The 26,022-nt window shown below is 38.4% G+C and overlaps 1 protein-coding gene across 1 annotated transcript in view; it reads right to left on the bottom strand.

Moving 5' to 3' along the window:
* STK38L (serine/threonine kinase 38 like) overlaps positions 1-26,022 on the bottom strand; it is a 115,187-nt gene that overhangs the window by 32,904 nt on the left and 56,261 nt on the right. Inside the window, exon 2 of the mRNA XM_006866963.1 lies at positions 9,057-9,201. Within this exon, the coding sequence (XP_006867025.1) occupies positions 9,057-9,190 (134 nt within the window). The 5' untranslated portion in view covers positions 9,191-9,201. The remainder of the gene's footprint in view (positions 1-9,056; positions 9,202-26,022) is intronic.

The following is a 26,022-nucleotide window of genomic DNA, read 5'->3' as shown; positions in this document are numbered from 1 at the left end:
TTCCTTTAAAAAAGTTGGAAATAGAAATACCTTATGATCCAACAATTCCTCTACTTGGTCTATATGCACAAGAAATACAAATCAGAATACAAGTAGATACATGCGCACCAATGTTTATTGCAACACTATTCACAATAGCAAAGAGATGTAGATAGCCTAAGTGCCTATCAATGGAAAAATGGATCAACAAACTTTGGTGCATACACACAATGAAATACTATACTACCTTGAAGAATAATGATGGAGTTGCAAAATACATCATAACATGGATGAACCTTGAGGACATAATGCTGAGTGAAGTTACTCAAGAACAAAAGGACAAATATTACACAAGACCATTATTGTGAACACTTAAGAAAAGATTTCCATACTAAAAGAATCATTCTTTGATGGTAAAGGCGTGGCAGGGAGGGGACAGTAACTCACAAGTTAGGGTATAGATGAATGATAACTCGGGTGATGGGAAGGGCAATGCACAAGAAGGGGGAAGGAGGTAGATGAATGGGGATGATAGGGAAGATTTAGGGAGGTATGCATGGGCTATATGGGATAGAGGTAGATTGTGATGTATGCACAGCCTTGGAACAACAGGGTTCTACGATACAGAGATTGACACATAGTCTGAATGGGTAAAGAAGAGGAAATAATGTTAAGGTGCTTGACTGTTTTATGGATATTGATTTCCCCTGCCTACTAGGAGTCCTGGTGTGACACTGTGGGTTAATGCACCAGACTGCAAAGCCATTTGAATTGCAAGGTTAGAGGTTCAAACTCACCGGCAGCTCCTCGGAAACCCTATACAGGGTTGCTACGGGTCAGAACCGACTCAACGGCACTTAACAACAACAACAACAACAAACTAGTGTAATGCAGACATTTAAGTGGGACAGAAAGGAATATTGGGAAACATGATTACAGAAAGCTTGTAAATTCATCTTCAGACTATAGCTGATTGGATTATCTAAGGACATTCCCAATTAAAAAGACATGTAGACCAACCCAGAACAGCTGGAGGAACAGAAGATACTTCTAGAAAGAGACCAGTGGGGGGTGGAGGTGGCACATGACTGTTGAGCTGTGGTAATATCAAACAAACAAGCTGTTTGCCTGGGAGCTATCAAGGTAAGAGAAATCAGCCCATCAGTTAAACCCTTTCTAAAACTGACACCCAAAGGGAACACACGAACAGTCTTGTAGACTCTCTGGCATATGCCCTAATCAACAGATGGGTGGAAATGAGGAAAATGCAGCAGCACTGAAGACATGGACTGTGTTTGGTCATGCTCCTTAGACTAAATGACCTTGTACGAGTGAGAGAAGAGGGATAAAGCGTAAATCGCTACAACTGGATGAACTGGACCTTTGCTTATGGATGAAGATGCCCAAAATTTCTACTGGAAGGGAAAGCTTCTTCATATCAAGGATTGAGCCTGACTCCTCAGTACACTGGGTTGATAGGGATGAGCAATTTAGACTTTAGCTATCAAAATTGGGAGGCTATAAAGTCAGGAAGTGAAGTCTGGATGTGGCGCTGTGGGTTAATGCAATGGACTGCAAGGTCGGTTTGAATTGCAAGGTTGGCAGTTCAGTTTATCAGCCACTCCCTGTAAACCCTATATAGGGTTACTCTGGGTCAGAACCGAGTCGATAGCACTTAAACAACAACAACATAAAGGTACAAAGTGGCTGGTTTACAAGTTTTCGAGGATGCTTAGTGTCAGAACAAGGGAGGTAAGATAGAATCCCCACTGAATAATTTTCCTCTTGTCCAGATGGGTATGGTGATGAAGGGGACAGGATTTTATGATTCAGTTGTGAGTTATGGTTATCAGGACTAATGGTGATTGTCAAATGGTAAATGTAAAAGAGGTGTAACTAAAAGGGGGCAGCAGTTAATCTGTAGGTATAGAGGACCCTAGGACCAACAAGAGGAAAGAGAATGACAGGAGCAAGGGATCCTAACCAGGAAAGTGGCGACAACAGAGATGGTGGCAGAGGCAATGGCACAGAGAGACACAGCAGCAGGGGACTATAGACCCATGCACTGAGAAAAGCAGTGTGCCTGTGGGCAGGAGGCTGGCTTGCAAAATGGATATTTAACCGAATGTAGTACATGTAGATAAAAAGAAGAAGAAGGTAATAGAGGTAAATATTGTTAGCTGATGGTACATGGAGGGGATTGTAATCATTGCAATGAAATGTAAAACTGATGATCTGCCCTGTAGCCCTGTAAACCTTCGCTCAGTTCACAATAAAAGCTTTAAAAAAAAAAAAAAAGGTCCATTTTTTTAAAACTATATATTAAAAAATACTATAAAGCTACATTAGTTAACAGCACTGATGCAAAATGATGAGACAAATTGATGGTACAACTGTAACAATATTGCTACAAGAACAGTGAGACAAATCTATGAATTAAAAATCTAGAAAAAAGATGATAACATATATTTTAACATTATATGAGAAATGGGAGTCCTGGTGTGGTGCTGTAGAACAAGCACTGGACCACAATGTCAGTTTGAACCGTAGAGTCAGTGGTTCTAATTCAACAGCCGTTCCTCGGAAACCCTATACAGTGTCGCTATGAGTCAGAACAGACTCAATGGCACTTACCAGTAACAGTATATGACAAATGAGGCACCACAAATTAATGGAGGGCTGGACTAATTATTCAATAAAATGTCCTAGAAAAATGGCTATTTCAAAATAAAAATCAATTTGGATACCAACCTCATAGAGCTCTTAATTTTTTTTTTTTTTTAAGTTTTTATTGTGAGGTTTACATGGGAGAACATCAGCTTTACATTCATCCTATTGTGTTTTGTTTCATTGCAATGATTACAATCCCCTCCATGTATCATCATATAACACCAAAGGATACACCACACAGTCTCCCCCCCCCCCCCCCCTCCCCAACCCCCCCCCAGCCCCTGCCACCAGCACACAGCCCTTCTCCCACCCTGAGTCCAGTGTCCCCAGCCACTCCATCTGTCCGTATCATCTTCTCTGTCTCCATCCCTGGTGTCACTGCCTCTCTGGGTAGGGTCTCGCTCTCCGTTCTTCTCACTTGATGGTCCCAGGGACCTCTTCATAAGAGTTCTTGAATTTGTCCCAATTTTTTCATTGAACACCTTTATAATTCTGGGATTCACATTTAGGTCTTTAATCCATATTGAGTTGATTTTTGTACACTGTGTGAGGTAAAGGTTTTGTTTCATTCTTTTGCATATTGATTTCCAGTTCTGCCAGCACCATCCGTTGAAGAGACTACATCCTCCTCATTCAATGTACTTTGGCCCTTTGTCAAAGATGAGTTGGTTGTATGTGGATGGGTTAAACTTCTAGATTCTCAATTCTGTTCCATTGATGTATGCATCTTTCATTGTACCAGTACCAGGCTGTTTTGACCACTGTAGCCATGTAGTAAATTTTGAAATCAGGGAGTGAGAGGCTTCCAACTTTGTTCTTCTTCTTAAATAGTGCTTTGCTTATCCTGGGTCTTCATATAAAGTTTGTAATTGTTTGTTCCAGCTCTTTGAAGAATGTCGTTGGGATCTGGATTGGGATTGCATTATATCTGTGGATTGCTTTGACATTTTCACAGTGTTAAGTCTTCCTATCCGGGAACATGATATGTTCTTGAATTTTTGTAAATCTCTTTTGGTTTCTTGTAGTAGTGTTTTCTATAGGTTCTGTTGTGACATTACCCATGTGGTTTCTTATGCATGTTATTTGTGTCTTTTCTCTCTTTTCTTTTGTTAGGTTTGCCAATGGTTTGTCAATTTTATTAATCCTTTTGAAGAACCAGCTAAGAGTCTTGTCCTGTTGATGTTTTCAATAGTTTTCTGTCTTTTATCTCATTTATTTCTGCTTTAATATTTATTATTTCTTTTCTTCTGGTGACTGTAGGCTTACTTTGCTGGTCTGTTTCTAGTTGTAGGAGATGTTGTGTTAATGTGTTGATTTTGGTTCTTTCTTCTTTTTGGATGTGTGCATTTATTGCAATAAAGTGTCCTCTCAGCACTGCTTTTGCCATTTCCCAAAGATTTTAGTATGTTGTATTTTTGTTCTCATTTATTTCTAGGAATTTTGTGCATTCACATTTTATTTAATTTGTACTTTTAAGTACTTTTAAGCTTTTAAGATGAGTGTTACTCAGTTTCCATGTATTTGACTTTATTTCCATGGTCTTCCTATTGTTGATTTCTAATTTTATAGCATTGCCGTCTGAGAAGATGCTTTGTAGTATTTTGATGTTTGTAAATTTATGGAGGCTTGTTTTGCGGCCTAAAACATGGCCTGTTCTGGAGAATGTTCCAAGTACACTGGAAAAGAATGTGAATTGTGCTGTTGCTGGGTTGAATGTTCTGTACACATCTATGAAGTCAAGTTGGCTGATGTGTTGTTTAGTTCCTCTGTGTCTTTGTTGAGTTTCTGGTTGTTCTATCCTTTTTCGAGTGGTGTATTAAAATCTTCCACTATTATTGTAGATTTTGTCTATGTCTTTCTTCAAATCTATTAGAGTTTGCTTTATATATTTTGGAGCTCTTTCATTGGGAGCGTAGATATTTATTATGGTTATGTTATCTTGCTCAATTGACCCTTTAATCATGAGATAATATCCATCTTTATCTATTACTCTGGTGTTTGCCTCAAAGTTTATTTTATCAGAGATTAGTATTGCCACTCCTGCTTGCTTTGATTGCAATTATTGTAGTAGTGTTTTGTAGTTTTCTTTGTATAGGTCTTTTATTCCTAAATATTTCATCCTTTGGGCAGCAACTGTAAATGGTATTGCTTTCCTAATTTCTTTTTCAGCGCTGTCATTGTTAGTACCATTATCATTTCATTTCATTTTTCCCAAAAACTTTTTGAAGCCTCCTCGTAGCTAACATTTATATAGTTAATTTATATGACATATAAATTAAACATATAATAATTTAATTTATGAATTAGACACAGTAACAATAACTAATAATGAGATAGAACAATTTTAACACTCCTGTAATAAATGTCATTTCAGATGAAGCGAAGTGAGATGAATAGCACAGGCCATTCATGAACCTAGCACTAGGCTACCATGTTTGAGCTATGGTAACTGAAGCTGCAGAAACAAAACAGCCCACAAATGGATGGGGGCAGGATTTCAGCCTGGTGATGGTGATGGTGGTGGTGGGGGTATTCCGTGAAGTCGGTTCTGACTCTTAGTGCCCCTACATAGGGTTTCCGAGATTGTAAATCTTTACGGGAACAGAAAGTCTCATCTTTATCCCACGGAACAGCTGGTAATTTTGAACTGACCTTGAGGTTAGCAGCCCAACTTGTAACCACTATGCTACCAGAGCTCTTTTGACTTCAGCCTAGCATAGGTTAATTCCATTCTATACCCAGGTTTACTTGTCCAATTTTTCTTAAGACAGGTGAATCTCCAGAGTTTAAAATAGTCTATTTAAAAAGTGGATTTTGGGCCACATCTCCTAGCCAATTCTTGCAGAAACATTCCTGGCACACACATCCCTTAATGGTCACCTGGTTGTGATGTCATACCATGAGAGCCTCAAAGATGGTAACTTTCCTATCGCAACAGTCCCCTCCCTGCTTTCCGTAGGCCCAGCAGGCATATGTGACACATGGCTGCTGCTGTCAGTCATGGCTGTGGGAGGAGATGTCTTTGTTCCCCGTGTGTTCTATAAAAGGCTACCACGTGGAATATAACTCTGGAAACACAACATGGTGTCTGATTGCCTTTTTCTTGTTTACTCTTGTTTCAACTTAATATTCTCCATAATACTGATATATTGATAAAAAAGATGGGGTCTCTTTTTTTCTCTATAACATGGTTACCCTTGAAATTACATGTATACTTAATTTATGATGTCTGAACTTAATCTTTACCTCTTTTTCCTTTATATTTGAGAGCTATAAACATCTCTAAAGAACATTTTAATCACAATAACTCTCCTCTTGATTTATATTCTATTCTTGGTAAATACTTTTATTCTATATATTTTAAATGCATAAGATATCATATTGATATTGTTTTGTACAATCAATTTATATTTAGATTTATCTATGTATTTATCATTTAGACTTGTTTGTGGTCACTTTCCTTCTCCTAAACCTAATTTTTTAGAATGTCACAGCTAATGGCAAACTCAGTTTTTGCTCCATTCTCTCTCTCTCCTCCTCTACTTTTAGAAATTTCATTAGATATATATTCGCTCTTGTCACTGTTCATTATGTTTAACTTTCTTTCATATATTCTTAACTTGTCTTCTGAATAACTAGTTGTATTTTCTAGTTCACAAATTCTCTTTTCATTGATGTCAAATCTACACTTAAGCCTGCCCAATGAGATTTTAATTTCAATTAATATAATATTCATATTTAGGATTTCTGATGGCTTCTTTATAAAAAAATGTATGATAAAAATCTGTATAACAAAACATTTATGATTTCAATATTTTTTCCATGTGCGGTTGACTGACATTCTTTATGTCCATCAGGCTATTGACCCATCACCATTATCCATTTCCCTGAACAAAAACTCAGCGGCCTATAAACAAGAATTCCCCTTTCCTCCTCCTCTCCTCACCTCTGGTAATCACTGGAAAACTTTGGGCTTGACATATTTGCCTGTTCGTGTCTTTTCATATATGTGAGGTCACATAATATTTATCTTTTTGTGACAGACTTATTTTGCTCAGTATAATGTCTTCAGGTTCATCCATGTGGTAGTGTGTGTGTATACTGAATAATATTCCATTACAAGTATCTACCACATTTTGTTTTTCTCTGCATCTATTGATGGGACACTCGGATTGTTCCCACCTTTTGGCTACTGAGAATAGTACTGCAATGAACACAGGTGTGCAAGTATCTGCTGCACTGTTACTTTCAAGTATTTTAACTATATACCTAGAAGTGAAATTGCTGTGGTAGGTATGTCTTTAACTTTGTGAGGAAAGCTTGGTTCTTTTTCCAATATAATTGCTCTTTATTTATACATGCCACATTCTCTTACTTCTTGACATAATTTCTGTTGGCTCTTGTTCATAGTACATCACTTTCTTGGTTCAGTAATTTTTAAAAACTCTGAACTAATCATTTTCCTTAGAATTTTATGAACTTCTTCAAGGTCTGGGATGAAGGTAGCTTCCTCCCCAAGCGATTTGCATTGTCTTCCACTAGGCCCATGGAAGTCTATACCACTGTACATTTTCAGCTTAAATTTTTGGCATTACCCATGTCATATGACATCAGGCTACAAATCCATGTGAGGTGCCAGTATGTGGTTACGAAGTCTTAGGAGAAGATTTTGTTTTGTTTTGTGTCTACTCACATAGAGTGTTGAGCTGGTCATTTTTCTCTGGTGGGAGGAAGGAGCGTAGGTTTATTTCTGGTTCATCATCAGAGGATTTATTTCTGGTTTATCTTTACACTGAAGGTATGGCACGTTTGGGATCCTGGCTTCAAGTAGAGTAAGCTGGTTAAGAGCTCCAGAGGGGGAACTGGAAAAAGGCCTGACATGTAGCATTTACGAATTTCTGTGGTTTCAGCACACCACTAGTGTGTCTCCAATTAGACTCCCCAGTGAGCATACTCCCCATTGTGTCTTCCTTCCCAAGCTATAGGTGAAAACTGAAAACTACCGATAGAGTTCAACAAATGCTCTCCAAGAAAAAAACCTAGTACTGTGCTTAAGTTCCTGCCTTTACCTGATACCTGGCCTGAGCCGAGTATTTCTTTCTTCCCAGATCACATGTGAACGCAACTTGATATTTTAAACGTAAGGTATTTTTAATGTAAGAGTTGGTCTGGAAACCTAAAGTGTAACTACTACCTTCACATAAATTTTGGCACACCCTATCTCTCAATTTTCTAACTGCCTTCTTTATCTATCAGGTAAAGAATTCATAGTCCATTCCTTCTAAATGTCTTTCCAGAATCTCATATGTTGTATGTCCAAAATTAGGTTCAAAATTGGACTCTTCTGCTCTTATTTCTATTTTCTAAATTGGATACTATCCTCCTCCGATGCCTGGGCATCACATTTCAGTGCCAAGTTTTACTTTTTTCTCTCTCACACTTCATATTTGGCTAGTTGCCATGTTCTGTTCATCTTTCTCATCTGTCCTCACAATGCTAGTTCAAGCCTCCTTTCCGTTTGCCTGGACAACATTAGTAGCCCTGCTGTTTCTAATCTCTCTCTCTCTCCCTAATCCATTCTAGGCAGTATAACCAAAGTATTCTACAAAGGAACACTTCTGATAATTTAATTCTTCTGCCTAGAAATCTTCACTGTTCTCTGCTCCTCGAGAAGAGCTATCTTACCAACACATCCAAGGCTTTCGGCTGTTGAAATCCAGCACTTCCTGTGCCTGTGCTAACTTGAACACTGCCTGACCTAGCACAGGATATCTGTCTCTAGTAGCATTCCCTCCAGCTTTTTTTATTTTCTTTTTCTTTACTTCTTTCTCTTTATATGAACGTATAAATAGTACTTTACCTTTAGGACCTGGTTTATATGCAACCACCATTTATGAAACCTTCCCCAGGTTTTCAGTCAAAAGCAATCTCTCCCTTCTTTGAACTTCTATTAGTAATAACTATCACTCTTTCATGTAATATTTATGTGCATTATTGCCTTTGATAGACTATGCTTCCTGAAGGCAAAATAACTTCATTTGTGTTTTGTTTTTGTTTTTTTCATTCTTTCATTCCCACGAGTATACACACAATACTGTAAATGTTTTTGAATTTAAAGTCAGTCATTCAAAAAGCATTCCTCTAAAAGAAAGAATAAAGATATATATATCAAAATTTCAGGGCTGGAAAGTTTTTGTTTAAAATATCAATGGAATGTGATCTAAATCCATGGGTGCATAGGACTTTGAGTCCCTCAAGAAAATTATTTTTCAAAACTAAAACAATTCAGTGCACTGTTAGTCCAGGATCTACAATTTTCAATTATTAATGGAAGACATGTTTACACTTGACTCACAGGCCAACAGCTTATTTAATGAAGCAGAAAAGTTTGATTAGCCTTGCTATACCTGGTTTCTCTCTCTTCATGCTGTAATATTAGATTGCTGTAAAAATTCTCCAGTGTGAGCTTGGCTACAGTCACTCTCTCCCGGGTATGGTTGCTCATAGGAAAGGGGGCAGTAGTCCCGGCGGTCATGGCCATAGTAACAGACACTGAAACAACATAGTAACACAAATTATGAAGCAGAAGAAAACAAAAACTTTCTTATAACAAACTCTGGAAATGGTTTGTTACTTGGAAAAAAAAAACAAAAAAAAACCAACAGTTATAATACATTCAAATTTTCAACATTATAAACGTAAAAAGCTAGTAAAGGAAGAAAAAGACCCACCATTCCCCAGAGTAATAAAAATTAATTTTGGGCTGGCAGAACCCAGGGTTGAATTACGGTGAAAAATTACCAATAACAGTACACATGCAATTAAAATACACTCGTACACAAATGGTCGTATTCTACAAACATTCAAAGCAAGAAAGGTTCAATCTATTTGGTTTTTGATTTACTGATTGCTAAGTAAAATTGTCAAGATTTTATGCCAACCCCCAAAATTTAAGTCTTCTAAGAGTTAAACTGTTGTTAAGTGTCTTCAATGTTGTTTGCTTAAGAAGTGAAAATTAACTTTTGTTCTATAAATTCTGTGGTGTAATGAAAGTGCATATAAACGTAGGTCTGATGTACTTCTTGCAAGCATATGTTTTACGAGAAAGCTACTTTTAGAAACAAGCCCTTATGGATGGGGTCCATGGATGTCCCATTTCATTCTGAATTCTACATTATTCCAGACAGCACTATAACAAGGACTCATACACTTCTCCGAATATGAGTTCATTTCATTTTTAAATCAAACTCGAATGCCAGGTGACAATAGGGAAGTGTTAACTGGAAGAAGTGCATGTATGCTTAAAGGCATTCAAGTGTCAACTTTTAAAAACCACTAAGCCAGCCAAACAAAGCACTAGTTTGAAGAATAAACATTGGACAATTAGCCAAGATAAGGAAACAGCAAAATGGCTGTTTCAGAAAGGATCAGGCTGAACTTTGGCGGCTGCTATACATAGGCACAGTTCGAAACTACCAGCTGTTCCGCCGGAGAAAGATGAGGCTTTCTGCTCCCGTAAAGATTTATAGCCTCGGAAACCCTGTACAGGGTCGCCATGAGTCAGGACCGACTCCACAGCACATAATCACCACCACCACCATACATAGGCACACCAGCTGCTCCTCAGAAACCCTATACAGGGTCGCTATGGGTCGGAACTGACTCGATAACAACAGCAACACCACACATAGGCGCTGGCCTGAAGAAAGCTGTCTATCATAAGCCACATCTGAACAAAACTAGAACAATCCCACACCTTACAGTTTTTTGCTTATTTGAAGTAGGATCATAACAGCCCATCCTAGAGAAAATCCAGATTGGCCAAGAGTGACCATCAAGAGTTGCATTGCTAGTTGAAAAGTATTCCCCCAACTCTGGCATCTACCTGCTTCTTCTCTTCAACTACATGAAAGCACACACACACCTGGATATGGTGCTGAACTGACTAGGCCCCAGGAATGATGGAATGAAACAAAGAGCCCTTTCTTCTCTTCAATGGCAGGCAAGTCAAGGACAGCTGGCCTGTGAACCACACAGGACTGAAGTGCACCAGCACACGGATAGGCAGGCATTGTTCAATCCATTCAACACTAATCACATCCACGTGAGCACTTCATCTCTCCAGTAAACTGCAAATTGCTTATTACAGTAAAGTGATCTCTTGTGGTTCTGATGTTATTTTTCAGTGTTTAGTGCAGTACTATAAACCTTGAATCACACCATGGGACCCATACAAAGTCCCAATAGTGATGCTGGAAGTACTCTCAAGAAACAGAGAAAAGTCAAAGCATTACAAGAAAAAAGTTGAATTGCTTGATGTGTACTTTAGATTGAGGTCTGCAGCTGCTGGTGCTTATTCTTTCAAGATAAATTAATCCGGCATAAGGACCCATTGTAAAAAAAAAAGAAATGTATGAAGCCATCACTGCACCTACACCAGTAGGCATGAAAACTGAACTTTTTGCAAAATACCTTTTTAACTCCTATTGAAAATGTTGCTTTTATGTGAGTACAGTATATAATATGACTTTATGTTATCAGTAAGGCCCAACAGTAAGGAGCTCTGGCAGCGTAGTGGTTATGAATCGGGCTGCGAACCTCAAGGAGAGCAGTTTGAAACTACCAGCTGTTCCCCGGGAGAAAGATGAGGCTTTCTGCTCCTGTAAAGAATTACAGCCTTGGAAACCTTGTACAGGGTCGCTATGAGTTGGAACCGACTCCACGGCACATCATCACCACCACCACCACCACCACCACCACCACCAAGGCCAACAGTAGGCTATTGGTAAAGTTTTGGGAAAGTAAAAAGTTACATGTGGATTTTCAATTGGGGGGTGGCTACCAAGGGGTAGTGCCTCTGACCCCCACATTGTCCAACAGTCAACTGTATACTCATTGTCCACTGACATCGAGTCAGTTTTGAATCATAATGACCATTTGGGACAGAGGACAACTGCTCCAGACGGTCTCCAAGGCTGTAATCCTTCTCCCTCTGAACTGATAACCTTGGAATCCTATCAAAGTACAGGTTGAAAGTAAATCATTTAATGAAGGTAAATACTCAATTTCATTATTGCCTTATTCAGTTTTTCCTTCAATGAACTCCTAGAATTTGTTTAAAGTCACTCATGGTTTCTCACTGCAAATAGCAAGTCAAAGTAATGTAGCATGATAAAGGCAACTCACATACACTGAGTTTTTTTGTCTATACTAGGAACTTTAATCGACTTCCCCCTTTTTTACCTGAAGACCTAGGGTTGAGGCACTTTAAACACCTGATTATATTTCATCCTCAGAACTGCCTTGTAAGGTAAGGAAGTGAAGTCTGGAAAAGCTGAATAGCTACTGAGCTGTGGAGTCAAGTCTCCAACTTCCCTTCTAGTCTCACCTGTTGCCCTTCCTGACCTGACCACGCACTCTTCCTGACACTTTCATGTCTTCCAGCCTTTGCATGACCTATCTCTGAACCAACTGTGTGTGTCCTGTATCCTGTTTGCAGGAGCCCTGCCAGAAGGAGCATTACATTGAACATTCCATTGTAAATGTCTTTCAGCATTTATACCAACATATCTCAGGTACTGGAGCTTACAACGATCCCATTAACCCAGGAGCAACTCTAGGCAAAAATTTTTGATTCATTTTTTAACATTCACCACAATAGCATCATATATGGTTCACAGTAGATATTAATGAATCCATGAGTCAACCTACCACATGGGGAAGGGGAAGATTAAAAGAATTAACAAAAAGTAAAGTATATCCACCCCTCATTACTGTCATGGTTAGGTTCCAAAGACCAGGCTGTTATGTGAAAATGGAGGATGATGACCCCATTAATAAATACCAAAACACTGAGAATCACAGTCCAGTCAAGCTGACATGTGACTGTAACCATCAGAGCCATTTACTTTCACTTCACACCTCAAGAGTTCATTCCTGCCAGATGTATGATGTTAATGCACAAAATAGACGGGTTACTACTGTTATAAATGCAAAACATCAGATAATGAGATAGTAAGTGAGGTACATGTTTAACCCTACCAAGTGCAATTATGGAAAGACAACTTCGGAGATCTAATTCAGACTCTGCTGTTGTCTCAGTTATCTACCACTGCTATAACAGAAATACCACAAGTGACTAACTTTAACAAACAGAAATTTATTGTTTTCACAGTTTAGGAAGGCTAGATTATAGTCTGGATTTACAGTGCCAGCTCAAAGGGAAGACTTGGTCTGTCAGTCTGGGGGAAGGTTCTTGTTCTTTCAGTCCTTGGTGATCTTCATGAGGTTCAGTATCTATCTTCCACCATTTCCTCTTGCTTGCTTATTTAATCTCAAAGCAGTTTGACTCAGATATTGTTGTAGTTAGGTGCCACTAAGTTGGTACCAACTCATAGTGATCCTATGCACAAAAGAATGAAACACTACCCAGTCCTGCGCCAACCTCACAATAATTGCTATGCCTGAGCACATCACTGATGCCATTGTGCCAATCCATCTCATTGGGGGTCTTCCTCATCTTCTCCAACCCTCCTCTTTACCAAACATGATATCCTTCTCCAGTGCCTGGTTCCTCCTGACAACATATCTGAAGTATGAGAAATGAAGTCTGGCCATACTGACTTCCAAGGAGCACTCTGGCTATACTTCCAAAACAGATCTGGTTTGCTCTTTTGGCAGTCTATGGTACTTTCAATATTCTTCTCCAACTTCATAACTCAAATGCATTAATTCTTCCACAATTTTCCTTATTCACTGTCCAACTTTCACATGCATAAGAGGTTACTGAAAATACCACGGCTTGGGTCAGGTGCACCTTAGTCCTCAAACTGACATCTTTGCTCTTCAGCATTTTAAAGAGGTCTTGTGCAACAGATCCTCATTAACATAACAAAGGTAACCCATTCCCCAATAGGAATATAGCCACAGACATAAAGGTTAGAATTTATAGTGTTATTTAGGGGGGACACAACTTAATACATGCTGTTGTTCAGTGCCATCGGGTTAGTTCTGACCTATAGTGACCCTGTATAGGGTTTCCAAGGAGCAGCTGGTAGGTTTGAACTGCCAATCTTGTGGTTACAAACCAGTGCTAATCCTACAGCATCACACTAGAAGTCCATTACTAAATGATCACATGGTCTTACTAAAATCAACAGAATTCAAGTGACAAAATTGCCCCCAAGACAGCGGTTATAACAAACACTGGTTTTGCCTCATTCACTAGTCTCAGGCCATCTGAGATAATACAACTAGGAATGGCTTATATAAATGTAATAATATATTTTAATTTTCTTTATAAGGAGCTCTGGTAGCGTAGTGGTTACGAATCGGGCTGCGAGCCACAAGGTCAGCAGTTCAAAACTACCAGTGGTTCCGAGGGAGAAAGATGAGGTGATCTGCTCCCATAAAGATTTACAGCCTCGGAAACCCTGTTGTAGGGTCGCTATGAGTCAGAACCAACTCCACGGCACATAACAACAACAATTTTCTTTATGTGCTAAAGGCTTCACAATATTGATGGTATTTTTACACCCCAAAGAGAAAGTAAATAAATCTCCTTTAAAACAAACAGAACTAAAGAATTAATATGGGCAAGTGATTCTAAACATTAGGCTGCTCTTCTTAGAATGCTATCTAAGTTAAACCATTTCTTGAAATCTTAGAATCACGAGGTTCTGTTCAGGATCAGATGCAGAAAAGTCAAGGAAGGAAAAGTAAAGTTATCTCCCAAAGCATGTTTCTTAATTGGAATTTGCTGGGAAGAGAAGGAGGCGGAAGATATTCAAGTGAATTTAAGAAATCCAGGTTATACAAAGATAAACAGGTTTCTTTTTGCAGCACTTCTCAACATCTTTAAAAAGCTAACATGAATTCTAAATCTTGAAAAGGAGTTTAGTATGAGGGTAAGTCAAAAAGTACCAGTACTCAAGTTCCATTTTCTACATTCACAGGTTTATTACAGACTAAATATGTTTAGAAATTTCTATTATCAGTGACTGGCTGCAGACAGATTCTCTCAGTAATACACGTCTTCATCTCATTAGGATGTTGTTTCTAATTTTAAAAAGTCTAATCAAAACTATGGCTTCCATGGGGATCTGCTGGACCAGTTAAATTCAAGGCAGAGAGGTCAGCTCAGAAGGTTAAGGAGATTGTTTTATGGGATTACAAAGGGCATCATAGATTTTCTCAAAGGACACAGTAAGAAATCGTAAGGGAAAAAAAATTGTTAGGAAAAAAGCCAGGAATGTTGCACCAAGGAAGTTTTTCCATCACAAAACACCCTCTCATTCTTTGAGGGAAGGGCTGTCCTGTGAGAACTTCATTGGGAAACCTTATCCCATTCCCCAAAGCTTTGATAGCCTGCCTCTTCAGATGGTTTCCAAAAGTCAAAGCACTTTTAAAAGGAACATGATGTGAGTCTTAAGACGTTTTAAATTAAAAAAACTATTTCTCTGGGGTCTTAAAAGCTTATGAGCGGCCATTTAAGATGCAACTACTGTTCTCTCCCTGTCTGGAGGAAAGAAGAGTGAAGGAGACAGAGGGAAACAATTAGTCCAAGGGATTAATAGACTAAGGAAACATCAGTCTCTACGACTCTGAGAACAAAAGAACTAGATGGTGCTCAGCAACTACTTAAGAAGGTACTGGGTAGAGACGATGAAAAATGTGGAACAAAACTCAAAATCATAAAAAACAAACAACCCAGCAGGTTTACTGGTCTGATAGAGAGACCGATGAAACCCCTGAGTCAATCAATGGTCCTTAGTTACCCTTCTTGTTTGGAAGCGAACTCACAACTCACCGCTGTAGCTCAATTCTCAGCCAATCAATAAACAGGTCTATTTAGGAGAACAATAACATTAGAGAGTATATACACCTTAGAATAACCAACCATTTTAGATAAAAGGGCAGCATTTACCAGAGGACAAAGTTCAGAAAGGTCAGGAAAAGGAGGAGGAATGGAAACTGGAAACAAAGGAAGGAAGTGGGATAAGTGATGTTACACTATGAGGATTGCAATCAATGATAAGAAACAAAATGTGTATGACTTGTTGAATGGAAAACTGATCTGCTCTGTAAACTGTCCCCCAGCTCACAATAAAAAGTTTTTAAAAAGAATCTAAAATTGTATTTTCAACAAACATTTAAGGAAAAAATGTAGAACCTCCAACAAACAGCAATATTTTAGAGTGCTAGTTTGGTCAAGACCAAACTAGAATTGTCCTAGTTTTATATATTTATCTCAAAAAAGTGAATGGTGAAGAAGCAACAAAACCTTTTATAATGCATTTTGAGAAAAGCCCAAAGAAATACCACATTTATTTTGCAGTTACACAATTCAAAAGTACTGCACATAGACATAAAAAACAGTCTATGATGAACTCGGGCTGTATCCTTGGAAGGCAGCTGACTGGCTGCCAAGGGGCTGGTAGTACAGGCTGTTCTGTTTACTCTGACAAGGTTCAAGGTCTGGTCACTGTCCCAGGACAATCAAATTCTGGAAGGTGCTTTATTCTAACAAAGTTCACAAAGAGTAAGGGTAATTTATTGATTTATTCTATTAAAAATCTAGCAAAAATAGGAACAGATATTTGCATCTTCTAGATACTGTATTCCGTCCTTGAGGCAAGTTACATGGGAAAGCTTAATTAGGATCAAAAACTGCTTTCAGTAAACTGACTGGTGAGCCTGAAATCAAAATAAATAACTGCTAGTCAATTTAAAGGTTTAATGGCATTAGGATAGGGTAGCATCTTAAAAAGAAGAAAAAAGCAAAGATTGGTAGCTCTCTTGGTAGCTCTCTTTCCCATGGCATCTCCAGCCACTAGAAAGTGACAAAATGATGGCCAATATTAAGCTCTTTAAGCTCTGCTGTGGAATGGGCTTTCCCAGAATGAAACAGAGTTGGGGGCTACTTAAAACCCAAACCAAGCTCAGTTCTGTAGAGTCAATTCCAACTCATAGCCACCCTACAGAACAGAGTAAAACTGCCTTACGGGGTTTCTAAGGCTTTAAGTCTTTATGGAAGCTGACTGCCACATTTTCCTCCCTAAGATCCGCTGGAGAGTTCAAACTGCTGACCTTTCAATTAGGAGCCCAGTGTTTGACCACTGCGCCATCAGGACTCCTTCGGGAGTGACTAAAGGTGGGCAGAAATATTGGTCAGAAAAATTTTTGTGGAAACCTTAGTGAAATGTCAAAGCATGTTGGGAAATTCTAATTCAATTCAGAACAACAAAAATTGTTTGCATTAATTGTATAGGGAGTCCCAGTGTGGGTTAATGCACTGGACTGCAAAGTCAGTTTGAACCATAAGGTTGGCAGTTCAAGCTCACCAAGCTGCTCCTCGAAAACCCTATACGGGGTCAGAACTGATTTAATGGAACTTAACAACAACAATAGTATAGGAATAAATATTCTAGATAAAAACTATGAACCTGAAGACTTTACAAACGAAAAGGGTACACAGATCAGTTTTCTCCCACCATAAGATATAATGAGTTTAACTCCAAATTCCAGACTTGAGTATCAAGCAATAAAACACAGTGTCTTTCAGATAGTATACAATTTAAACAAGTCATTGTGCTTTTTCCATTTGAGTTACACATTTCTGCAAGTACATGTTCTTGTTGTTACATACTGCCAAGTCAATTCTAACTCACAGTGACCCTCCCTGTACAGGGTTTCCCCGGCTTTGAGGCTCAAACTGACCTTGAGGTCCAGTGCTTTATCCTATAGTGCCACACCCTGGACTCAATAAAAGTAAATAAGCCTTGTTTAAAAACCAAATCAAAGCAAAAATTATGGCTTCTTCTTCTTGGTAGTGACAAAGTGTTACAGCATCTGGTAAAGTACTGTGAATGCAGTAATTTCATATATAATCATTTCATTTGAGTTAAAACTGAAATAATCACTGAGTGTTACCTTAATGTTCAGAAGCAAATCTTTAAACACAAATGCAGAAAAAGTAAAAGAAAAAAAAATTCTACCCTTAGTTTTGATGAAATAGTATCTTTTAGAGATTAGCTTTAAAAACAAGAAAAAATGATTTGCTTTGTTGTTGTAGTTGTTTAAGTGCCATCAAGTTGATTTGACTCATCATGACCCTGTGTAGAGGTTCCAAGGAGTGGCTGGTGGGTTTGAACCACCAAATTTGTGGTAAGCAGTCCAGTGCTTATCCAACAACACTACACCAGGACTCCTCCTTCTTTATGTTGTTGTTATGTGCCGTGGAGTCGGTTCCGACTCATAGCGACCCTGTACAGGGTTTCTGAGGCTGTAAATCTTTATGGGAGCAGAAAGCCTCATCTTTCTCCCGCAGAACAGCTGGTAGTTTCGAACTGCTGACCTTGCGGTTCGCAGCCCGATTCGTAACCACTACGCTACCAAAGCTCCTTCCTTATAACCAGATCCAAATACACCCTGTCTTCACTTATCCACTATCTCATTATCCAACATTTTGCATTTACAATAGTAAAACAATTATGCGATTAACTATCCAACTGGAGTCCTGGTGTGGCGCTGTAGGATAAGCACTGGACTGCAAGGTCGATTTGAGACCCAAGGTTGGTGTTTTAAACCACAAGGTTGGTGGTTTGAACCACAAGGACAGTGGTTCAAACTCACCAGCAGCTCCTTGGAAGCCCTATACAAGGTCGCTGTGAGTGAGAACCAACTAATTTTCATAAACTTGGCTGGGCCATGGTTCTCAGTGGTTTCGCTGTTATGTGATGATCCAGTCATCCTCCATTTTATGATCTGGTGTAGCCATTTTCCATTTCCATAGAACAGCCTAGTCTTTGGAACCTAATCACATCAATAGGTGAAGCAAAAGTGTAGCTTTAAAGTATACAAAACTAAGAAAAGTATTGCATTGGACAAATCTGCTGCAAAAGACCTCTTTAAAATGTTAAAGAGCAAAGATGTCAATTTGAGGACTAAAGTACACCTGATTCAAGTCATGGTATATTCAATCGTTGCATATGCATGTGAAAGCTGGACAACGAACAAGGAAGACGGGAAAAGAATTGATGGATTTGAGTTATGGTACTGGTGAAGAATACTGAAAGTATGCCAGAGTGCCAGAAGAACAAACAAATCTGTCTTAGAAGAAGTCATGTCTGAATGTTCCTTAGAAGCGAGGATGGTGAGATTTCATCTCCTATACTTTTGACATGTTCTAAGGAGGGACCAATGCCTAGAAAAAGACATTATGCTTGGTAAAGGACCAGGTCAGCAAAAAAGAGGAAGACCTCAATGAGATGGACTGACACAGACGTGGCAACAATGGGCTCATGCATACCAACACTAATTGTGACGATGGTACAGGATCAAGTAGTGTTTCATTCTGTTGTACATAAGGCTACTATGAATCAACACAGATGGGGCAGTACCTAACAACAACTAATAAGAAAAGGGATCAGATATTATAAAAAATGACACAGTAGGCTAGAAAAAAACCTGGCATATACTCTAGATGACTGGCGCTTATTATATTATAAATTTATTCCTCTATAATGGATTTAACACTGCTCTTTGTCTCTTATTAAAGCCCTTTCTTTAGCCATAAAAAGAACAGGATATAATTTACAAGTCTAGAATTCCTAGACTGATAAAAACAACATTAGGTGCCCTTGAATTTCCTGCTCACATGTTTTTTCCAGACTTCTCTATTCATTAATGGAGAAACTACCAATAGTCAAGTCCAACATTCTTTAGTTTATCAAGCCTGGGGAAAGGAGATAACAAATCTGGCATTCAGGCCATCTATAAATAGATGTGGTATCTCCAACCATTTACCATCAACCTTCTAAAGTAGAAAAATAGAACTCCTTTACCTGACTGGTAGAACAAATTAACTGGTGGCTTCACCTTAGTTTTCACAGACTACATTTCAGAGGAAAGAATGTCTTTAATGCTACTGTATTGCCTTGAAGTATGAATGTTTTCCCATATGTATCATTAGTTGTAATCCAAATGCACTAATAACAGGTCTTCAGGTTGGATACTGTGTGTGATGGGTCTGTTCTAATGAGAGCAGTCATAGCTTCTTTCCTCTATGAGAAACAGTCCAAAAAGCAAGAAGATCATAGGCAGGGAGTCAGCTCTAGCATTAAAAAATAATTGTATTATTTCTCATCAACATTTATTGCAGATAGATGCTATGTAGGAGTACTAATGGCACAGTGGGTAAGGTACTTGGAGGCTAGCCAAAGGGTCGGTGATTTGAGCCCACCAGGAGCTCTAATGATGTGGCAATCTGGTTTCATAAAGATATTATTGTTTGTTGTTGTTCTTAGGTGCTATCGAGTCAGTACCGACTCTCACAGCCTTGTAAGACCTATGGGGTGGTTCTACCTGTCCTATAGGATTGTTGTGAATCAGAATTGATTTGATGACAGTAGGTTTGGTTTGGGGCTTATACACTATGTGCTCCGACTGCATCAAGTGCTGACAATATAAAGAATGAATAATGTATCATCTTGCCCTTAGGGAGTTGGCAATCTTGTGAGGACATGCAAGAGGGACAAATTAGCTCTCTAAGAGAGAGAAAATAGTCAGAGATTTAATAGGTAAGATGTTTAAACTACCTGAATCTTAGAGGAAGGCTTAAGGATTTACCCGTCAGATGGACAGAGTAGAGGAGGCAGAGGTGTAAGGTATGAAACAGATGGATACCATTGAGCAGAGAAGGGCTGGATATGGTGAATTCACAAAAGATAAAGATGGAGAGATGGTTGAGGGTCATCAAAAAATGCCTCTTTCTGTTATATTAAGAAATTATCCTGAACACAAGTGGAAGTCTTCTATGACTTAATTAAGTGAAGGACTAATAGCCAACAGAAAACATTATTGAGTGTTTACCCATGCACAAGAAGTCTTCTATGCATACTACCTGTTTTAACACATTTCATTCTCCTAGCCACCCTTCAACCATATCTGATTTGCACTACAGACAGATGATGCTATTATAAAGAGATGGCACAAGGGCTAGGGATAGAGAGTATATAAACCAACCGGCTGCCACCAAGTTGATTCTGACTCATAGTGACCATATACCAGAGTAGACTGCCTATGGCATTCCCAAGGCTATAATCTTTAAGGAAACAGACAGTCTCATCTTCCTCCTGTAGAGTGGGCTTGAACCACTGCAGTTAGTAGCCAACCACGTAACCACTGGGCTATCAGGGCCTGAGATTAGATAAAAGGAATGTAAATAAGATTAGGAAGCCTTAATAATAGTTTGTTGTTGTTGTTAAGTGCTGTCCAGTTGATTCTGATCCATAGCAACCCTGTATAGGGTTTCTGAGGAGCAGCTGGTGAGCTTGAACTGCCGACCTTGCTGTTCAAACAGCTTTCCAGCCTGACGCATTAACTCACAGCACCACACTAGGACTCCTAATAATAGTTAGGGGTTTCAAATTGGTGGCCTGTGACCATATTTCGTTTGGCTAGCCCTAGGATTTCGAGTTTGGAAGATTTCACATAAAAATTCAGCTTTCTGGTTGCTCTAAAAACATCAGATCTGCCAATAATGCCTGACATTCATTTGTGGACACAGACAGCTGGAGCAGAGAAGCAGCTGCCCCTCTCAATGCTGCACACTGCAGAGTGACCAGCTTCCCACCGTCTCATGCCAGCCTCCTCTGCTCATCTCATTGCCTGCCTGATTCTTTAACCAATTTATGCATAATCTATGAGTATTTGCTGGGATTGGTGTTAAGTGTTTTTGTTTATTCTTAATTAGTTAATATGGCTCTCATTTGTTGGATAACCTGTCCAGCACAGGAACAAATTTCATAAACATACACTTGTCATTGCTCACACACAAAAGTGAGTCAGAAACTTCTGTGATTAAGCAGAGGTGCTGAAGTAAAGAGTCATTTTTATTCTCACATTTGCTTTGAGTTCCCCAAAGCTATAGTAATGTAATTCATGATTACAGTGATCCAAATAATTATTATAAATTCCTCTGAACTTTGGGATATATGTATTTTTTTTATTACAACGGGAAGGAAAAAATTATAAACAACTAAACTAGGAAATCAAATTACAAACAACTAAGCTAGGAGATAAATTTGCCAAAGTAGCAATTTGATCTATAAACTAGTCTATTTATATATATTATTTTTTATGTATAATAACACTATCCACTTTCATCAGAAGTTACTTACTGATGAAGATCAAGACTACAGCATTCAGAGTACAGGATTACAATGTAACATAAAGAAAAATATTCTGTTATGCATGGGGTCACTATATGAGTCAGAACCGACTCAACAGTACCTAATAACAAAACATCCTTATAATGTAATATTTACATTATTTAAATATTGATGTATTACATAATTGAACTATTGATGTATTCCTATCTGGTATTACATTAGGTTTTGTTGGCTAAAGACATTAAAGTATATCTACCAGGTCATAGCTACCTTACAAAATAAAAAAAAAATTTAATTACTTCAGGTAAAACACCAAACAACTTCAGGTATTTTATAGTTTAGCACCACAATGAGAAAAAATGAATAGTCTACAACTTTCCTATGGCAGAGGCATCTCCAGAAGAATTTTAAATCCATATCCTTTTTGATTGGTGCAACTAGAAGCACACTTGTCCTGATGAGACTAAAAGATTTAAAAAAAACACCACAAAATCCCCTCAGAAGTTAGGGGAGGGAAGTTGAATGGTGAAGAGCACCAGAATGAAGATAGTTCCTTCTGGGTACACTGGACACGTCTTTGTTCATGTCCCTCATCATTAATTAGTATCCCACAGGAACTCAAAGAAAGAGAAGGTGAGAGAGCATGTTTTTTTTCAAGTCAGATACTCATTCTACCCCAAAGAAGCTAAATAAATTCCAAGTGGTCGAACAGCGAGCTTAAAAATTTAAGGAAAGGGAGAGATGAAAGAAATCAATTAAAAAGAAAAATTAAACTTAAAAAAAAGAAATATAGTAGAATACCTGCCCATCTGGTCTTTGGAAGGGAAAAAAAACTCTATTAAAAATAAACCATTAGAGTAAAAATACAGTACTAGATATTATTGTCATTAAGTGTCATCGAGTCGTTTCTGACTCACAGCGACCCCATATAGTTTCCAAGGAACAGGTGGGTTTCAACTGCTGATCTCGTGGTTCTCAGTCCAGTGCTGATCCTATAGTGCCATGTCAGGAGTCCATAGTATTAGATAGCAGTATTCAAAAATTTGGAAGAAATATATGCATGTTTACCAAACAAAACTGTCATCCTTAAATGCCTGGAATCTGTTCTGACTCACAGAAACCCTGTAAGGGTTTCCAAGGAGCAGCTGATGGATGTGAACCGCCAACTTTGCAGCAATCATCCCAGTGCTTACCCTACAGTGCCACAAACAAAACTGTTTTATGTGCCATCAAATCGGTTTCGACTCATAGTGACCCTGTATAGTTTCCAAGAAGTAGTTACTGGGTTTGAACGGCTGACCTTGTGATTAGCAGTCCAACGATTATCCTTGTTGTTAAGTGCCGTCGAGTCAGTTCAGACCCATAGCGACCCTGTATAGGGTTTCCGAGGAGTGACTGGTGACCTTGAACCGCCGACCTTGCAGTTCAAATGGCTTTGCAATCTGGCGCATTAACCCATAGTGCCACACCAGGGCTCCTCACCAAGACTAGAAGGCAGTAATTTGGAAGAAATTACTGTATGTATTAAAAGCATATATAAACGTATATGCGTCCCAAACAGCTCTCCTAGGGAGGTTCAATCTGTCATCGATGCCCCTGTTGTACACCATGTGTGCTAGTATAAACACAGGCATGTATGCGCTTAGGTAAGAAATATGGCAATTTGTATCAGGAACCCTGAAAATATATATATTTTTTCTCTTTTGACATAATAATTTCACCTTTGGGAACGTGTTCTAAGAAAGCAATCAAAACTGCAGCAAAATTTTGAGGTTTTTTTTTTTTTTTTAATTAATGCATTATTTTAAAATAGCACACAACTTAAATGCATAAAATTAAAGGACATTATCGATGGAATAATGATAGTATGAAACACCATAGAAAGAACACTGAAGTAAATTTTCAAAACGTATTTTTAATAACCTGAGAAACAGCGTTACATAAATAAACACAATACAAAGCTCTACACCTTCAGGTACAATACAAACTCAACTTTTTTTTTTTTTAAGTTAGGTTAAGTTATGATATAAAAACTGAAATTATGGATGACTTAAATTTATCTCCTACAGTGTTTTGATTTTTCCAAAATGGGAAAACAATCATTTTTATAATCAAGGGGGAAAAAAGTATTGTAAAGTTGTTGTTGTTATGTGCCGTGGAGTCGGTTCCGACTCATAGTGACCCTGCGCAGGGTTTTTACGGGAGCAGAAAGCCTCATCCTTCTCCCGTGGAACAGCTGGTAGTTTTGAACTGCTGACCTTGTGGTTCACAGCCCGATTCATAGCCACTAAGGAACCAGTTTCCACTTTCAGTAAACAGAAGACAGAAGTGGTTTTTCAGGTCACACTGTACTTGTATTTTTTCCTATGAACCAAGTTCTTATTTCTGATTTAGTGGAGTATTATGAAAAATGGTAAAAATAATATGAAGTCATGGAAAAAACTAAAGACAAACAAAACTAAGAAGACCCTGATAAGGGACTTTTGAGGCAAGCTTTTTTCAGTCATATCTTACACTTCCTTTTAGGAAACTGCTTTTTTAGGGGTTTCTGGTGATGATGGTTATGTGTCATGGAGTTGGTTCTGACTCATAGCGACCCTGCAAAGGGTTTCTGAAGCTGTAAATCTTTATGGGACCAGAAAGTCTCATCTTTTTCGGGTGGAACGGCTGGTAGTTTCGAATTGCTGAACTTGAGGTTAGCAGATTCGGAACCACTATGCTACCAGAGCTCCCTATTTGTGTATAATATAAGGGTTCAAATTGCTTCACTCTTACCAAATACACTTTCTATTGGTGACTTGAAAGACCCTCGTCAAAATAAAAAGCAGGACAACACCAGTCGCAGCTAAATCATCTTCAAGTCTTATTTCTAGTAACACTCTTCCAAAATCATTCAGAGAGAGACATAAATGTTCTAGGTTTAAAGATCTGCCCCCTCCCACCTCTTCTCCTTCTTCCCCTGTTTTAAAGGAGTTAATGCTTGGTTCAAAAGATCAGTACAACCAAAATGCACATTTCATGATGCAAGGTAAAGTTCTGCTGTAACCAGAAAAGTGAATGGACTGTTGTTGTTAAGTGCGGTCATGTTTGTTTCAACTCATAGTGACCCTGTATAGGGTTTCTGAGGAGCAGCTGGTAGGTTTGAACTGCCAACCTTGTGGTTTGTAGCCCAATGCTGATCCTACAGAGCCACAGTAGGAGTCAGTGGGTGGACTAGACAGGAAAATGAGGAGTGGTAAGAGGTGGTGTGCCTTGGGGTAAGGGAATTGGGGAGGAACAAGCTTTGAGAAGCAGCCTAAACACACAAATCACTCAGTGGCCCCACAATAAAAAAAGGGGAGAGCATTGAACACATGCTTTTCATTTTCTTTATAGTAACTTCTCACAAGAATGAGAGAGAGTGAGTGCATTCACAGACAAAATTACAACTAGAAAACAGACTGAGAGTTAAGGAAGAATGTAAAATAAAAATTTCTCAAACACAAGGGCTTAAATCTCAAATATCAATTCATATTTCAAATTTTCCACCCATTCAAACCATTCAAAGTTTCTACAGCACTGAAGAATTTCAGGAAAGACATCTGTGTGCTTCTCAATTGTACTGATTCTTTATTTTTCATAGTTCTCAATTAAAAAATTACCATGTTATTTTATTTGTTCATTTTTCAAATGAAAACTTCCCACTAAAAGAAATCAGATTAGTTTAACAACTTAAGAGAAGCAGCAGCTGCTGCTACTACCTTTTTTGGGGAAGTGGGGAGCTGGGAAGGAGGGAAAGGGGGGGAGGCAAAACTTACATAAAACTAAAATTAAAACATGACATCACCAAGCTCATAATTTTAAGATATAAGTAGCTCTGAGTTACTTTAGCTATTTTGAGTTATTTAAACTCTCCCAAGAGACTCTGTGAATACCATAAGTTAGCAAGAAAATTGCTCCCAAGTAAAAGCAGACTGTCATGTGACTCATCAGACTTGGATGCTGTATTAAACATACAGACCACTTGATTTCTACAACCTTGAGAAAATCTAAAAAGTCCACCTCATTAATATACCATAGTACAAAAAAGCTCTAAGGTGGGGGAAAAAATTAAGTGTTAATGACCTTTATAATTAATAACTGAATAGCTTCATTATCTGACCAAGTATCATATTGGGATCTTTAGAACAACATTCTGGTTTACTCTGAGAAATGAATACAA

This window comes from Chrysochloris asiatica, unplaced genomic scaffold (assembly GCF_000296735.1).
Source record: "Chrysochloris asiatica unplaced genomic scaffold, ChrAsi1.0 scaffold00098, whole genome shotgun sequence".
Classification (NCBI taxonomy): Eukaryota; Metazoa; Chordata; class Mammalia; order Afrosoricida; family Chrysochloridae; genus Chrysochloris; species Chrysochloris asiatica.
This window is presented reverse-complemented; position numbering and strand designations above follow the sequence as displayed.